The sequence below is a fragment of the Chaetodon trifascialis genome, chromosome 17, assembly GCF_039877785.1.
Source record: "Chaetodon trifascialis isolate fChaTrf1 chromosome 17, fChaTrf1.hap1, whole genome shotgun sequence".
In the NCBI taxonomy this organism is placed as follows: Eukaryota; Metazoa; Chordata; class Actinopteri; order Chaetodontiformes; family Chaetodontidae; genus Chaetodon; species Chaetodon trifascialis.
This window is the reverse complement of record NC_092072.1, coordinates 18,899,786-18,918,242: the sequence shown is the minus strand read 5'-3', so window position 1 is coordinate 18,918,242 and position 18,457 is coordinate 18,899,786. Positions and strand designations below refer to the sequence as shown.

At 42.0% G+C, this 18,457-nt stretch overlaps 1 protein-coding gene across 3 annotated transcripts in view; it reads left to right on the top strand.

Annotated features, from left to right (window-relative positions):
• Nucleotides 1-18,457, top strand: part of ctdp1 (CTD (carboxy-terminal domain, RNA polymerase II, polypeptide A) phosphatase, subunit 1) — a 64,811-nt gene that overhangs the window by 4,959 nt on the left and 41,395 nt on the right. Inside the window, exons 6-11 of one of the 3 annotated variants that reach the window (XM_070984845.1) lie at nucleotides 473-563; nucleotides 925-1,091; nucleotides 4,702-5,763; nucleotides 8,750-8,891; nucleotides 9,020-9,250; nucleotides 12,037-12,190. In XM_070984845.1, the coding sequence (XP_070840946.1) occupies nucleotides 473-563; nucleotides 925-1,091; nucleotides 4,702-5,763; nucleotides 8,750-8,891; nucleotides 9,020-9,250; nucleotides 12,037-12,190 (1,847 nt within the window). Of the gene's footprint in view, nucleotides 1-472; nucleotides 564-924; nucleotides 1,092-4,698; nucleotides 5,764-8,749; nucleotides 8,892-9,019; nucleotides 9,251-12,036; nucleotides 12,191-18,457 lie in introns of all 3 variants that reach the window. The other 2 variants (XM_070984844.1, XM_070984846.1) reach the window with 2 other exon arrangements.

The window sequence follows — 18,457 nt, the reverse complement described above, 5'->3', positions numbered from 1 at the left end:
GCCTCCATATGATGAATGTTTAATGCACTTTGAATTGGATTTTACTACTGGCTCTGATGCAAGGAGGTTGGCATGTTTCAGAGCTATTGACGTCTGAGACTGTGGCCTGGCGTGTTCGTTCTATCTCTGTGCAAGGTTTCATCAAACTGTTTGTTTCTTTTCACACATAGTAAGAAAGCTTGAGAAATGTATTTTTTCAACGCTCGATTCTGTGAGAAAATGGAGTGAGAATGTATTCAAATGAGAGAACATTCTTTGGAGGAGGATAGTTTTGTTAATGTGTTGCAGAAACGTTTTAGAAATAATACCGCATGTTTAAGTGCACGTGCTGTAGTTTATTGTGCTCTTTAAGTTTTCGGTGTGAGAGAAGCACCTCCTGCGGCCTTGCAGAGGACGCTTCAGATTTCCGATTTAGCGTTCAAATATGAATCTTTTTGATTCATTTTACCTTTTTATCTTCCCTTTTTGTTAGGCTTTCTGGATCCTGAAAAGAAGCTTTTCTCTCATCGGATCCTTTCCAGAGACGAATGCATCGATCCTTTCTCCAAGACGGGGAATCTTAGGTGGGGACTGCCTTCTGCTAAAGATGACGGCTAGATCAATTGTTGCTAGTTTAGTCTGTGGTGACCCTTTGTACCATGTCTCTATTGTCAGCATGGACAAACACAGAGCAGAGATCTGTTATTCTCTCTCAGTGTCACTCTTGAAAGGCTGTCCGTGACATCACCTTGCAAATAAAAAAATGGACAGATGATCTAAGAAACTGAAGGTCCGCCTATTTTGATTCATAGTGAAACACACAGTCTGTCACGACAGCCAAAGAGAGATAAATAATGGCTTCATGGCATTTATCTGGAAGAGTTTGGACATCTGTCATAAACCTGAGCGGTGTTGCGAGCGTCTTGTGCTTGATTCTCCTGACAGGAATCTCTTCCCCTGCGGTGACTCGATGGTCTGCATAATCGATGACCGAGAGGATGTGTGGAAGTTTGCACCCAACCTCATCACTGTGAAGAAATACACCTACTTCCAGGGCACAGGGGATATCAACGCCCCCCCCGGATCCCGGGAAGCTCAAATAGCAAAGAAAGGTACAGTACCCACACATCTTTGATAGGAAGTTGCTGACAGTTTATGCAACAGTAAGGGTCGGCCGAGAATGCACTGTCCAGGGAGAAGTTTCCAGAGCTGTGCACGTTACAGAGAGAGAGGCACTTTCAGCTGAAGTTAACAAGGCAGTCAGTCCAGTGGATTCACTGATCCTGGGCTCGCAGTTGATGAATTTTACAGTCCTTGACATAGTTGAAAATGGTGTCAGAGTTCAGCGTCAGTGAGAAACACTACAGTAAACTGTGAGTCTGAGCTTCTAAGTGAATTGCAATGAGAGGAGCAATTCTGTGCCAGCTGAAGAATGCAGTGCAGTTCATGAAGTTTTCATTTGTGATGCACTCGGGCCTCACTTATTGTCTCAGTGCTGTTAAATAATGTTTGGAGAACACTCCGGTTCCAGTGTTCAGTTTTAGACTTATTGCAAGCTGCCTTTAATGAGTGAATGTTAGCAAAGGTATGGATGACACCATGCGTAAGATTTCTTTCGGACACTTATTTATGTTTAAATATGTAATATTAAGTGTTTAAGCAGTAGAAACATATTTTTTTCCATTGTCTGTCAGCTGTAAGTGTGAGGTCTTGTTAGTTATTTTGTTTCAGAAGGTAAAGACAGAAGCATCGAGGTCTGGCTGAATAGCTTATAGCTAAAGTGAATATTTGTGAACTCGATAAAAAACAATAGATACATACTAAAGCCCCTCAGTGAGAACCACACAAATTTCTTTTCAAATATGGTTGACAATTGTGTAGATCTGAATATCTGAATACATTAACAATAAGGGGAATAAAAAGAGGATTTTTAACATTTTAATAGTGGACCTGAGAGCTGCAGAGTAACAGACTGGAGAAAAGATTCTAATACTGTTAACATTTGTATGAACAGACTTTCTGTATATTAGGTAAACGCTACGGTTCCTCATGTATCATTTATTATAGAGAGCCGTTTAGACTGGACTAAGACTATGAATATTCATCCACACTGCATTCAGTGAGCGGTGTGGATGAATATCCTGACTTCACACTATGAGCCTACACACCTCTATCCACACACCTCATTGTGAATCAGAGGCATCCGTCAATGAACAAGGATAGGCCGTCTTAAAGGGCTCAATACTGTGACCTCTGCATGTCCCCCTGTGTTGAACTCACAGAGGGAATCCTCTCAGACACTCACAGTTATTCTCATCATTACCGCAGCAAGAAACAAGCTGCTTGGAGCCAGCCAGTGTGTCTCCTCGGGGACTGTTGCAGGACCCCCCTCGTTTACACCCACTCCTGGGCTGTCACATCAAGTAATGATAAGTCCTGGTTGTGTTCTGATCCCATGATACAACAGCTGTCGAGCTCAGTAATGGCCCTTACGCTGCTGAGAAATACAAAGAGAGCACAGAGTGTTTTTATGTGGTTAAAACACAAGTGTCAGGTTTGGTCCAATACAAATACAAATGATGGCATATGAAATTTTTTGCCTCAAGCAGCTCTCCTGCTGCTTTGTATGTCAACTAGTTTAAGTAGACAGTAATCGATACATGCTCTATCAGAGCAATGGCATTCATTTACTTAAAGGATTTTACTCTATCATCCCTTGGTGGTAGCTGCTGTATTTTTATTATTACTATTCAAAGTTGCAAGTGTATTTCTGAAACTGATACTTTATGAAATAAATTGGTTGATTTATTCATAAGGAACAGTCAATATTACAGCTCACACTGAGTTGCTGCAAACAGTGCAAGTCTGAAATGGGTCCTTTGCTTTTGAGAACGTATTAACACAGTCGAGTCAGTCGCTGCATTGGTATTCTGAAGGCTGGTCTCCACTGGCCCGTGCATTCTCTAGCATGCCCTGCCTCCTCAGATTATTTCGCTGCCCTCTCCTGTCCATCGAGCCGTCTCATTCAGAAATGACAGGATATTTTGCCTCAAAAAACCACAATTCTTATTCATCAAGTTTGACTGTCTGAGTATCAGTGCCGCTGTCTTGTGGATTGTTCTGTGTTGTTGACAGGTTATCACTTGATTTTATTTCATGCTTAGTTAGAGTCACTTGCACTGGAGTCACACAGTGTACCCAGAGGACTCTGATTTGCCGTAGAAAAAGATTTGACTCAAAGAGGTGGGGGCTGCAAGAGCAGCTCTCCCCTCAGCTAAAATCTGAGTTGCCTACTGGGTAGAACATAGTAGTGTGAACTGTTGGGAAGGTTCTTGCTAAGAGGTTTATTATCACAGGGTCACAAACCCCCCAGTGTGCATTAATGCTAAGTGCACAGTGAAAAGCCATTACTGCTAGTGAGGTTATGTGGTGTCAAATAGTGTGCGATATCTAAAGGTATTTTGTTAAGCAGTGTTGCTAACATCAAGGTAGATCAAGTTTTCTACCTAGAAGTTTGGGCCCTGAAGTTCACTTGAACACATCACAGTAATTTGGGACTTTTTCAAAATCTCTTTTATATTATCACAGAGGGTCAAAGGTGATGAGATCAAGTTTGTCAGTATGGAGGTGTGAAATCTAAAGCTTTCCTCTTTTCCTCAGCCTCCCATCAGCTGCCTTTAAAAAGATAAAACAGCCAGTGCAGGTCCTGTAATGTTAATCATCCATATGTTAATATCCATATGTGTACTGCTGTTGTATCACTGTACAAACTCTTGAAACAGTCCAAGCTAATGCTGAAAAAATATTTAGCTAACTTATTAAAGTTCATAGACATCACGCTTCTGTCTTCATAATATTATCGTCTCTTCCCTTTATCAAAAACCAAGACAGAAAAAAAGCCCTTGTTGTGTCATCGTTCACATTTTATAATGTCACTTTTCATATCATAATGTCATGGTGTTGTCACTGCCCTCATACCTCTCGGCCAATCTCATATCCCCTGCCCAATTTAACCAAATGTAGCCAACTAGCTCCTGTCAGCTAGGGTAGCAGCAGTGTCATTGGTATTCTGAATCCACCAACTAGAGTCTGTTGTTCTGAATAGAGAGTTTGATAAAGTACTTTCTAAATACAAACAGTATACAGGCGTAGTACCTTAAGCTAAGCCTGAAAGCTAAAGGGGAAATTCTGCCTGTGTTTGTAATCTTCACGGAGTTGTGAGTCTTTCTTTGAGCTACATCTTTACAATCAACACACAGTCGAGGTCACTCTGAATTGCACTGCTCGCTGCTGCTGTTAGCTGACTCTTCACTTTGATGTTCAGTAGTAAACTGAGTTCACAATGCTGTTAAACTAAACAAAGAAAAGATGGTAGTTATTGTGTCTGTGTACTGTGTTTATTTACAGCTACATAGATAGTTGATTCAGAGAATTACTTTGACATTGTCGTTGCTTTCTCTAACAGGTAATAACTGGCTTATTCTAGTAGCAGTTGTTGAGCCTGCTAACCGAGAGGCGAGAGGGCAGTGACAACACCGATGTCATGAAAGTGACATGAAATAAAAAGTGGTTTAGAAAAAGGCCATTTTGAAATAAAATTGTTTCTGAAGTAAAAGGCCTATAAATGGCTTCTGAAAATAAGGGATGGGATAATATTTTATAGTAATGACTTCAGTTTTTTGTCCTTGAACACTGTCTGATCTCCTTGTCTTGTTCCAGCAGGAGGCTCATCAAGTCGATCTGCAGAGAGCACAGAACCAGCAGGGACACTTGGTACCGATGAGCAAAATAACGGCCCCAGGAAAAGGACGAAAGACCTCAACATTTCTGGAAAGGAAGAGTCCACAACATCTCCAGCTTCTCATGGAATACCAACAAATGAACGGACACATCCCACAGGACTTGTGGAGGATGAATCGGGACAAACAAAAGAGTCAGAGACCGATGCGGAGTCTGGGGTGGGGTCAAGGGAAACTCAGGTGGCCGACAGAACAAATGTTAAGGAAGATGATAGCAACAGGACACTGGTGACACGAGAGGCACAAGACAGTGCAAACTCGTCAGCACCGAGCCATGAATGCAATAACTTGGACTTTGACCTTTCCAGTGACAGTGACAATGACTCCATTACAGAAAAGCCTCCCTCATCAGAGAGCGATAGTGAAGGCAAGTCTTGCCAGGCAAAGAAATCTGCACAGGAAGGAGTCAGGCAAGAGCCTGGTGAAGGGGATGGGGCAAGGGAAGGGGACAGCAAAGGTCAAAGTGACGGAGAGACCGGCTCTGATGCAGCAGAGCCTTCGGGTGTTCTTCTGCCAGACCCTGAGCTGGGTAACGGCTGCTCAGATAGACGAGAGCCAGAAACAGAGTCCCAGAATAGTGAACAATCTGGGGTCACTATGGGCGAGGAGCTGCTGGACCAGAGTATGGAGGATGAGGAGGAGGAGGAGGAGGAAGAAGAAGCTGATAATGACCAGGACGATCACCTGATTTACCTGGAGGAAGTGCTGGAAAGGATCCACGCAGAGTACTACGCACGTTATGAGGTGTACCTGAAGAAGGGGACCTCTGACATGCCAGACATTCGCAAGATTGTCCCAGAGCTGAAAAGCAAGACACTGGAGGGCACGACGATAGTGTTCAGTGGCCTGTACCCGACCAACTACCCCATGGAGAGGACCCGTGAGTCCTACCATGCCAAAGCACTAGGGGCCAAGATTGGCAAGAGTCTACTTCTTAGCTCCCAAGATCCCAGTCGGACAACACATCTCATTGCAGCAAGAGCAGGTATGTGCAAACGTGTGTGCGCTGTTGACCAAGCACACGGCAGTAGCAGTAGCAGCGTCATATCTGACAATGAATTGATCTTTCAAAGCTGTTATTCTCTTATGGTTTTTAAGCACATCCTTTTTAGAGCCTGACCAGTTCTCGGTTTTGAGGGTTCTTCAGACTTTCGTATTTTCATTTTGTTCCTTTCACTGAGTATAGTCGGGGTATTTTTAGGAGCTGTGTGCTGGATCATCATTCGTAACTGATGCAAGTGATGCTCTGCTAATGAGACTAGAATTCATGCAAGGCTCGTTTAAATGCCAGACCTACTGACATATTGGCAGATTTGTGTGTCTGAGCCTTGTCAAACTTGGGCTGAGCAGAGATAATTGAGATTAAGTACACTGTCAGCACTATTACGATATCTCAGAGGTCGTCTGTTCTAGGAAGGTGTGTGCCAGTGTGATGAACTCTGGTTAACATATGACAACAAGAGGGTACCACTGCAGAGACCTTGGTTCAATATCTGGCTCCACTGAAGCAGTAACTTAATACAGCTCTGGTACGATATATAGAGCTTGAACAGTAAACAGTGAGGCTGATTTCAGTAAAATGAAATTGCACTTGATTGCATGCATGCATCATTCCCTGTGAGTCCATGGTGCAGGAGGGCAATCTGAATCCAGCACAGGACTTCACCACTACCAGTAAGACCTCCTGTGTTCACATTGATTGTATTTATAGATTGGAAATACATTGAATGGCTGTTGCAGAAAAATGCAGACTACAGCTAGAGTCAAAAATGGGATTTAATGTCATGAAAATCTTCATGATTATGACCCCTGCATTTAAAGCTGGGATCACTGTAAATCTGGACCTCCGTGCTCCTTGCCAATCAGCTTGTTTTGCAAACTAGTGGACAAAAATGGATTCATGCAGCTTTAAATAACAATGCTTGAAAATGATTTGTGCATAGTTCCTTGAGACAGCTCCTTCTCCATAATTAGACCCACTTGATTGACAGAAGCACGGTTCACTGCATTCTGACATTAGAGAACCACGTGAATGCTGGAGGCTATGTTTGTGTGTTTTTTTCTCTAATTGGGAAGGACTTCAAATCAAAAGCTGGTTAATATGTAGCATATGGAGGCTGGTCTTGCATTTGGATGTTTATTATGCTGAGGCTGAATATGATGTACTGCCTTATTGGGCCCCAACCCACCATTAGTTGCTGTAGTAGCTGTACCTGTCCCTGTAGTACATACTGTCAGCTGCTACTGTTGTGGGCAGAAATGTGTCCTAGTTTCCTACATTTTCTGGTAGTTCACAAGAAACAAACAATACAGATTGCACTCACCTTTGAAACTGATGAACACAAACAGTGGACTCACCCCTGCGTCGCTGCTAATCCAGTTAACCTTCTGGAAACAAGCACAGGAAGTGGCTCTGTTGTGTGGGAGCCACCCCGGCTGAGAACAGCACTCGGCAATCACTCCTCTTGTACATCAGAAGGAGAGAAAAATCAGCCAAAGATGGAATCTGGCCCGTATGAACAGTATGCCACTGAGGCTGGAAAGAGCTGCTGATAAAGCACATTGTTTTGTCAGATGAGCACATTTGACAGATATGAACCACATCCACGTCACACATATGTGTAGTTCTATACCTTGAATTTTGCTGGGATCCTTTCCCTTGTGTGGACACATTTGAACTTTTTATGTGCAGAATAATAATAGTGGCAGCCAAAAGGTTAGTGTCAGCATTTGCACATTATTTATAGAAGGGTGTGTTTTTGATTTATTACATGGGATACAGCTTTAAGCCAAAAGCTGCACAGAAATGCAGCCTCTTGCAACTCCACCCTGCCCTGCTCCTTCCAACCTCTCCACCAATCCAGACCTTTTCATTTCCCTCCTCGTGTCCGACACACAGTTTTGGATGGACACACAGAAAGAGAATCATTCTGTTTTTAACTCCTTACTGTTGCACTTTTTTCGGCCGCATTAAGGGAATGGCTGTATGGATAGGGATATCAGTTTGTCAGTTCGATTCAGACAGAAGTAATACTTTGTAGTATTTTGTCTGCTGTTTGGGTTTAACCCCAATGAATGAATGGACGAATAAAATTTCAACAATTTAGAGGGAAAATATTCAAAATTGAATTGAATGAATATCAGTGAATTTGATGTAACATAGCATTGCACAGTGTTTCATCAAATGGATCTTCTGCAGGACTGCTTTCATAACCAGCCCGAACACATTGGATCAGTAGCCTAATGGATGCTGCTCTCACATTCAGACAGCCCCCCTCCTTGTTTCAATGCTTGATTAGAAATGGGCATAGCTTTTTCAGTTTTTTCCAACAGAATATCTGACTCCTCGCATACAGTCACGAAGTTTTCAATGAGCGTGCGTCGTGCATTTGTTGATGTGGTCGCACATCACAGAAATCAGAGGGCCCAACAAATGAATACTGAGAGCAATTAATTCTTGTGTACGCATTAAGTTTGCTCTCTAAGTTAAATACTTGAAAGAGCTTTCCTTTTAGAATTCTGCGAGTTTAAGAGCAGCGGCACGACACAAAAAAGGCACAACGTACCAACTGAAGAGGGTCTGTGGCCAAGCACTGGCTGTCAATATGTGCACAGTATGTGATGGTTAGCCAGGCATGACGAAAACAACCTGAGGTTAATGAGCTTCTAGACACTCTTTGTCTAGAAGCTCTTCTTGTCCACTGTCTGGGGATTTAACTGAACAAAGCACGGCTTTTTGGATTTCCAAGAAAACTATTGAGCTGGCAGAGAAGTGAAGGGACGGTGACTCCAGAAGACAAATCTTTTTTTCTCTCTAATAATATTGACTGGACAATTCTTCCCTCCTTTCTCTTCAAGGAAAGAAAGTCTGATCATTGATCTGACTTATTCAGCAGAGCGTATTTGGTAATAGTTTTGTTTGGTAGGTCAAAAGCTGTCCTCATCTTCATCGTCTCATTCCTGTCACCCAGGCACCGAGAAGGTTCGTCAGGCACAAGGCTGTAAGCACCTCCATGTTGTCAACCCCGACTGGCTGTGGAGCTGCCTGGAGCGCTGGGAGAGGGTGGAGGAACAGCTGTACCCACTAAAGGAAGACTACTCCAAGATGCCGAGGTAAAAGAGCCACAGTCCTACAGTCCATCCCAAATGGAGTAGATGTGAATTGAAAGAAAACCCTACAATACATCAAGTCTTTCCTGAAGACAATTCCAAATCTGAGATCTTTTTCTTGTCTGTTGAAGGAGCAACAGTCCAGCAGCATTCCTTGACAATGTGGGTTCCCTGCAGAAGCCTGCTTTCCACCCAACTGCCATCCACCACAGACCTCCACCTCCAGCCCCTGAGGTTCGGACCTACGACTCCGTCACAGGCAAGCTGATCCGCCGGGGCCCTCAGGTGTCACGGCCATCGCCCTACCTGCAGGCATCAGGCTCCTTGTTGCTGTCTGATCAGAGAGAGGAGTCTTGTCTCAGGTAACAACAGGATTGGAGCAGAGCAGTGTAATGATAATGTGTAATATTGATGCAATGATATAAAACTAGATATTGAAGGGTTTATTGAGTTCTTATTGTGTGCCCTGGCATGCACAAAGTTCATTCTACCTGAAAGAGCTAATTTTGTGTAGTCTTGGTTTGTGTTATTACTGCCATAGTTGCCGCTTCTCACTAGAATCACACATGTTGTGTTAGCTAGGTAGAGCCAACAGATGTCTGGCAATGTGCACCATGTAATAAAAAAAATTTTGGAAATATGAGGAGTGCCTAGTATAAGGGGATTGGAAATTGGAAAAACTCTGCCATCCAAGCCTAGAAAAGTTTTGGAGGATTGTGAAACCCCTAAAGGTGTTTGAAAAACCATGCAAAGTATTTTTAGGAATATTTCAACAATATATTTCAATCAGTCAGTTTTAATAATGACCTGTGTGTGTGTGTGTTTTAAATCATGCAATGCTAGAACAGACATATGATCAGGCAGGTATTGACATTTGGGACATGTGAGAGGCAGCACTGCACAAGGATTCATCATGGATTTATCATGTTTACAACATAAGTGTGCTGTCCACTGATTCTTCAGCTGACCTGCGCTTCAGCAGACAGATAACGTCTTTCACACCTGTAGCTTGGTTCGTTCTTTCTCGTACGTGTTCACACTTCACAATTTATTGCAAAGGAACCAAGATAAACATGTCAGTTATACAGACTGACAGGTGACACATGGATTGGACAGTTTTGCAGGCTATTATCCTGCATCACCAGCCTATCATGCAGACCCACATGAGGACATCAAATTCTGGTGTCTGACAGCAGGTCATGCATCACGTTACCGTGCCTCACGTGTGTATTCATGGTTTCACACAGAGCTTAGACCGAATGATAAGCATTATTATTATTATTAGACAGCCAAAACTGAGACCCCCCCTCTCCAAGTTTGGTTGTGTGGGCTGCACCAGAGTTTGATTGACAGCTCTCACACATGCCCAAATGAACCAGCCTACACAGGGAAATGCACCAGCGTGCTTTAACTGACCTGAACAGGTGAGATGTGAAAGGTATCCTGACTTTCAGTCCTTATTGTAGGTCAAGCTTCAACATGCTTCTACACAACTACACTTCCAATAATGCAAATTGATTACATTTTTTGTTTGATCGTCCTGCCAAGTGAATGCCATTAGTGGACAGCAGTGTATAGTAAGCAATGTTTGTGTTTATTATTGACTGCAGAATCGCTCATAACAGATCTTAAACATATGGATTTGTCCTCTGGGCCTCAGTTCCATCCCTTCCTTTCCTATAAACTTAAACAGCTGTTGGTGTAGTGCTGCACTACTTTGAATTGACAGGAATTACCCCCAGTGGAGACATGCACTCCGAAAAAAAACAAAAAAACAAAAAAACAACTTTTATTGTATGGATTGTTCCTAGCATTTGGTGGTGTCAGAAAGCAGTCAACAGCCACAGAGTGTGTAGTGTAATTCCCAGACAAGCCTCCAAGCTTGTGTTTTATTGCTTTTATCTGCACGTTTGGTTGTAAATACAGACACAATAAAATTCAGGCTACTTTATACGACCAGGGGGGAAAGTCTCTCTGCAGCAGTATAAAGCACTAAGCCTAAAAACATGTTTTATACGCATCCAGTCATCTAAATATTTGATTTTCCAGTCCTATCCTCATTTAGTTTCCACCTCCAGTCTGACGAGAATGATGTGCAAGGAAAGCTTCGCAGCTCCCCAAAGTCACCTCTGTGATCTTTCACTCCATTTGTCATTCATCTGTCAGTCACAGATGCTAATAAACAGTGTTTCCTCTCTGTATATTTGTTTGTCATTGGGGCTGTGGCTGAGTTAACAGAACTCTAGACGACTAAAAGCAGACTGTAGCCATCATTTCACTGGCCAGTCATGGTGGGTTGAAATGTTTTGAAATGTCTATGATCATACTGTAATAATCACAAGCATAAATTGGCCCACATAATCATGGATTCACCAAAGAGTATCTGTTCAATTAAGCACTGCCAAGAAGTATGGAACCTTCCCACTTGCATAAGATTGGCATCGGAAGGGCGCTTGTTCATGAGAGAAAGCCTTTGCACTTCTCATGGTTGGCTTCAAGCCTCAACCTTCACTCTTTCACCCTGTGCTCTTCATCCACAGACTGGCAAATCGATGCTGTTCCCTTTTAATTCACATGAAATTCACTTCAACACAAGTGCAAAAGTAGAACAAGAAAGAAAAAAGTAAATAGTTACTTCGATTATGTAAAGAAGTCTTGATTTTCAGATATATAAGCAAGTTTCTTGATTTATTCTGTTTAATGATAGATTTGTCACTTCAATCTGTTTAATCAGCTGATATGATTAAGGGGCACACACTTGCCACATTTTGATATGACTTTCTTGCTTTTTTTTTGAAACTATACAAGGTTAGTAATTTAATTTATACAGCACTTTTCAAGAGCAGATCATCACACGCATCAAGTGCTTTATGAAATAAAAAAGCATACAGACTTAGGAAGATTGAGACACAAATAAAACGAACAAATAAAATATGAGTAGAATAGAAAAATGATACAAAGGTCAATGTAAACAGCTGGGTTTGAGCTACTGATGGTATTGATAGTATAAATAGATACAGCAGATGTCAGTATCTGGGTCACAATGTATTCATCTTTCTGTCTATTTATCTAACTAGCCAGCTGGTGCACCTATTTAGCTTTACTAAGCAGTTTGCATTACGCTCATTTGTCTGTCATTGTACCACAGGGTAACTTCAAAGAGTCAACAAGATGACGCGTCAGGATCCAGCCAAGACGACGAAGAGCCGGGACCGTCCCGTCGGAAGCGACAGCCGAGCATGTCAGAGACGATGCCTCTGTACACACTTTGCAAGGAGGATCTAGAGAGCATGGACAAAGAGGTAAGCTACCTTTAACGAGGGCATCATCGTTTTTTCCATGTTGATCTATATCGACGTTGATCGTAATATGTGATTTGATTATGCTGCCAGTTTGAAGAGGAAAACAATACAAATTAAAATAATGGTGTGGCTGCTAGGGGTGGGCAAAAATATTGATATGGCAATATATTGCGATACTTTGTCTTCCGATTTAATATCAATATTCAAAATTTGAATATCGATATTTTTTCAATTAATAAATCATATTTCAGACAGGTTGTAAGTCCAGTACGACTTCCGCAGGGTGTCGCTGTACCGCTGCCTAACTGCAAGGCACTCTTCTTCTTCTTCTTCTTCTCTTTTTTTCCCCTGGTGGTTGCAGTGAGGAAGTGGAGCCGGAAAAAAACAAGCAAGCATGGCTGGTAACATTAAACTAGAGACGCCCTCGAACTTTAAGGCAGATGTTTGGAGGTACTTTGGACTCCAAAGGAAAGGAGAAACACACAGTGAGCTGGACAAAGAGTACACTCTTTGCAAACACTGTTTCGCTCCCATTAGATATTCAGGTAACACAACAAACTTGTGAACTCATTTAGCACGACGCCACCCCGACATATTAGCTCAGCTCATGTTGTTCATGCAAATATGTTGTAACTTGCACTTGTATAGTTACAATAAAATGGCATGGATAATTTGAATTACATTGTTTTGACTCAGTTTGTCCCATGAATTATCACTATCATCTGATTTTAAGATGCATAAGACCTTTTACATTTTTCAGTGAACTATGTAGAATATCGCAATATATCGCCAAATTTGGATATCGCAATATCATATCGTATCGTGACTCAAGTATCGTGATGTATATCGTATCGTGAGGTCCTTGGCAGTACCCACCCCTAGTGGCCGCTGGGATGGTACCTTTTCAGGTAATGGTGGGCACTAACCAATGGCATGTTTTGCAGACCATCTTAGTGCTTCATTGTCACTTTTGAGATGTCAAACCACCTCCATGTTATTGATGTCATGCTACCTTTTTGTCAGCAATTTCCTCAGCTTTTGAGGAACAAGTTGACTTTCAGGGTGTGTGAGGAGCTCATCTTGTACAAACAGGCAGCAACAGAGAGCGCAGGTACAGAGAGGCAAAAGTCTCTTTGTGCCCCTTGTTCCACTCATTATTTTTCCTTTTTTCCAGAAGACATCTATGTTTAGCTGTTGTTGCTGTCGTTGTTGTTTTTTAGCCAGCAGTTTCTACCGGTAGCTCAATCAATGGTCTACGGTAGGAAATGGATGTTGTCGCGTCTGTTTCTCTTCTGCCCCTATCGAGATCATTTTATCGCCCAGCCCGACCATCAACTACTGCTGTGTTGCCCTCACAAAAAGAAGATGAAGAGCAGCAGTAGAAATGTCCAGAAAGCATGGACATCCATCATGTTTGGGTGCTTTGACACCTAATGTGTTTGGTTTGTTGAAAACCTCGTAACACTCCGAGTGTTCAGTGCTCCGCCTGTTTGTGTACACAACTACTACGTTTACGTTTGTACTCATGCCATATATCACCGGAAAGCTCAAATTCTTGTCATCCCATTAACCATTTCAAGATACAGTCACAACAGTGGGTACAATCAATGGCAACGACAACCAACGATGATAAATTTGAAGCAGCTCACCGTGTAATAGTAATCCACCGATAGATAACACTCCAACAAAAATGGTCTTGTTACATCAGCAAGGGTCCAGACGATCCAGGCCAGTAAAAGTTAGGGCACCCAAGAGGTCAGAGTTCTCAAATAACTTTTACCAAGGTCTCTCACCTTAATTAGCTTGATAGTGCTACGTCTTGTTGACTGTCATTGTTAGGAACGTGATGCAAATTTAAGAGCTTTGTAGATACTCTGAGCCGGGCTCCTCTAAGCAGCTACCTAGCTTAATAATTGATGCCCACAAAACAGGAGAAGGTTAAAAAAATAGCAAAGTGTTTTCAGGCAGTTTTTTCTCAGTTTGTAAAGTGATTAAGAAATGGTGGAGGTAAGAGAAAATGGTGGAAGTCAAGCTGAGGCCTGGGAGATGAAGAAAACATTCAGAAAGAACTCCTCATAGGACAGCTTGAAAGGCAGATGAAACCCCCCCCCCCCCCCCCCCCCCATTTGACTGCAAAAGACGGTCTGGAAGATGTAGTAGCTTGTTGGTATTTGCCTCCAGTGACAGATATTATGTGGTGGTGGTTTGTAAGAAAAACTGCAAGACAGGCAAAAGCCAGACTGCATGCACAGTAACCCAGGCATTCCTCTCATCTCTGCAGCGGCTCTTGTTTTTCCATGCTTAAATTTCCATTGCAACCTCACAGCAGGGGATAAGTGCATCCACCTGCTATATTATTGCTCTGCATTGAAGGGCCAAGCTGTGCCAGTAACCACGATCAAACAAGCTGTGTTGATGTCACTGGAAGCATCTTTCTAAAGAGTTGAATGTTTTGTGTGCTTAGATTTGAAGCTCTTGCACGAAGGAGTTGTTTGGACTTCTCTTTCGATACGTTTTTCCTGTTCTTACTTAGTCTGATAAGACCTCTCTGATTGGCTCTCTTGTTGCTGATGGAGCTAGAATGAGGTCTTTATTTACACACTCAGCACTTACTACTCGCTTACTCCACAGTAAACAATTCACTATACAAACCACTTGCAAGCAGCTGCTTGGTGTGTTGACCAAGGCTAGGGGTCAATTGCTATACAGTGACATCTGCTTTGCGAGATAAGTATTATGAGTATTTGTGTGGTCGGGCCACAAGGATGTCCTCATCAGGTTTTTGTTGCCTCACTGTATTTCCTGGTGCTGTGTCAGGTGGGCTGCCGTCCTGTGCCTTTATGTAGTTCCAGCTCACGTTAATGACAGAAATAATGTGCGTTGAGATCTGTACACAGCAGTGAAATCACCAGAGCAACACACGCTTCAATGCTGCTTCTTTCTTATACCTCCGGCTGGCTGCCCAGTCTCATATTTAAACCCTTACGCTGTCATGTCAGTCTCCAGTTTGCATTTTTTATTTTTTTTTTCCATCCTTGCAAGGCAGGTGACGTGATTACTGATGTCTGAGAGCTCTGCACCTCCTGCTTGGATAATACTCTGTAATGGAGTCTGAATTCTGCTAATGCTTCAGCGCGGGAACATGGGCAAAGTAGATCCTTGAAATCTGTCAAGAACCTCTCAGCAGGTGATAATTCTAACGAAAGAGCTTTGTGGCTCAGTCAAGTGGGACATGACATGCAACGAGCCATATTTGAAGGGGTCACATTTTTGCTGGTGATAATTACTTTGTCTCTTTTTCATATAATGGGAATGCGTCATTGTAAGTCTGCATTTGCTACCACTCAAGCACTTTAATTTTTTCCTTAAAATCACCTAAAATTCTGCTTTAAGTGACAAACTCTTGTTACTGGAACACAAAGCAGTCTGCCCTGTTATTAACTCGGTTGATTTCTGAGGTTAAATAACTCTGTAGCTGCAGGCGAATGCTCAGTCTGAGAACTGCTGTGCCATGCTTTTCTAGAAATAGATCTTTTTTCTCCTACACTTGTGTGTTTAAAGAAGATGCAGGGCTGCATCCCATCCCAAAGCCAGCTATTCAACATTTCTCCTTTTCATTGTGTATCCATACCTCCGAGCTTTCAAGTAGCTGGATCATAAAATGTCTTGTGAGTGTTTGAGGATGAAGCTAATACATGATCTATTGATTTTTTTCATGTGTTCACTTGTAAAACAACTGGTGTAATACTGAAGCTTGGGGTTGTATATCTTTTTTGGGTTCTTACACTATTTTCCCGCTATTGCCACTATTTGAAATTTGACACATATTGGCTTTTGAATACTATGAATCAGCTGTTCGCTACACCTAGCTTTCTGTTCTTGCAGTTGACAGTGATAAAGGGGACAGATTTACCATTATAATCTGACTAGCTAGCTAATTAAACTAACATCATGGTGCAAACTGATAGGGCAAGTTTCAAGCAGGTGCATCCAATCCATAATCAGTCTATTACACTTTTGTTGTTGTGTGTTGTGTGAAGAAAGAAACCAACTTCCTAAAGGTAATTGTTCCTGGTACAGCTCATGCAGCGGCCATGGCAAAAGCAAGATTTTTAAAGATCACGTCTGTGTTTGTGCTTATTAGACATCATGATAAATGCGGCAGGAAGCAAACTGGAAATTGTGTTTGTATTATTAATCTGGAAATGGTATTTTGTGTCAGCACTTGGGTCAGGCCTTTTGTATGCTTGTCTGAGCTGGGATGTTTAGACTGGAAAATGTTCTCTGTGTCTTTTATTGGAGAATAAAAGGAGACAATGTGGTATTTAAAAGGCATATTCTTCATAGTTGTAAGAATACATGCAAATGTTAACAATCTGTTGTAAACCTTTGGAATAGCCAGCTTTGTTTCACTGTTGACCATGTGGATAAATGTAATGTTTTAAGGTTTTTCATCAGTGAGGTTCTCGAGCAGAAGCTGTTTTACACTAAGAACCGACACAGTAGATAGGAAGTGTTGACAGTTACAAACTTGCAACAGAGGTGTGTGTGTGTGTGTGTGTGTGTGTGTGTGTGTGTGTGTGTGTGTGTGTGTGTGTGTGTGTGTGTGTGTGTGTGTGTGTGTGTGTGTGTGTGTGTGTGTGTGCGTGCGTGCGTGCGTGTGTGTTTGTAATGTTATTAATACATATGTTTTACACTTCACGTTTGAAAGTATCTTGCTGAACACTGATTATTTTATTTTCTAAATTATGGACATCTCCTAACTTTCGAAGGGTTCGCCTCTGATGATGATGTTTCATATCACAAACAAGTTGAGAATTAATGCCACTAATGTAGTAATTATTCATGTTCTGTGAACTCCTACAGAGACGACATCTATCGAGCTTGCCAGAACTACATTTATCTCATCTACACTTTCAGTGACAAAGCATTTTGCTTTTCTGCTTCTGTTAATCAGCACTATTGTGCAAAAAACCATTGTCATGGTAGCGTGGACTTGACATTAATTTTTAATCTTAATTAAAGGCCAGCCTCTTGCTAATGTAGCACTATCATCGCTGAAGATCGAGCTGGTTAATGAGGTGTTCAGTGCTCACACTGGGCATTGTTCCCAAAACACCATCAGCACTTATTGTGTAAATGTGACATTTTGAATGCTTGAGCGTAGAGCTGAGTGAAGTTCACCAGCGAGTGGAGAAGATTTCATCATGCTTTGTCCCATCTGCTTGTTTTTGTTGCATAAAAAGCCACTGTCCCCTCTGTTGGTTCAGGGAAAAGCTCTTTTCTTTCACTTTGAAGGCTTAAACATACTTTCTGTGTTGCAATGTATTCGAAATGAAAATCTCAGGCATATTTTCAGTCATTATCAATTCTTACAAGAGTTCTGCACTGGGCCTGAATCTGCCTCTTCTTTATGACCATTGCATGTGTGCTGCCAACACATGACATGCACACACTCAAACAAATGTCACAGTTGAAGAGAGGAAGAAAGATATTCCTTTATAAATTATATGTATGTGTAATTTCAATGTGTAGACACATAAATATAAGTGGTTAATCCGCTAATTGGAGTTTGGATGACGCCTGTGTGAAATAGAAAATCGTTCATAAACTTGAGACTCCACCAAGGCTGGGGAATTTTTGTCAGACATCATCATAATTTCGAAGTACGGCTATTTACTTCTTGCAAGTAAAACTAAATCCTTGCCCACCACCCTTTGTACGATAGAAAAAATAAATTGATTTGATGGAAGGGTCCTTTGTAGATACACTGTATTTCAAATGTCATCCTCGTCAGGATGCCTTAGCTAAAGGGCAGTCTGTCACGCTTTTAAACACTCTAGATGTTCTGGGCAAAGGGAAAGAACCAGTCTTAATTGGCTGGAGCAAGGTACACATCTGAGTCAGGTAGACAGCCTCACAGTTAAATGCCACCAATGGTTACATGGTGGTATGTGCTGGTTTGCCTGGAGCAACATGTGCAGAGTTGCCCAGCAAAGAATCGCAGCAGTGTACCAGCTGAGTGACCTTTCTTTGAAATCGCTGTTCCCTTGTTGGCTGTGTGATGATTTAGTTTGGCTGGATTATCTTTCGTCTGCTGCTTTCATGAACACAATAATGCACCGTATGGATTATGAGTCCTTCATTAGATATTATTCAGGAAAGGGTGCCCTGTGAGCAGTCTGCTCTAGAAATTTCACTTCATCAGAAACTTCAGTTGGAACAAATTAGACTTAATGCATATTCGCTCGCAGTGATTTGAACACA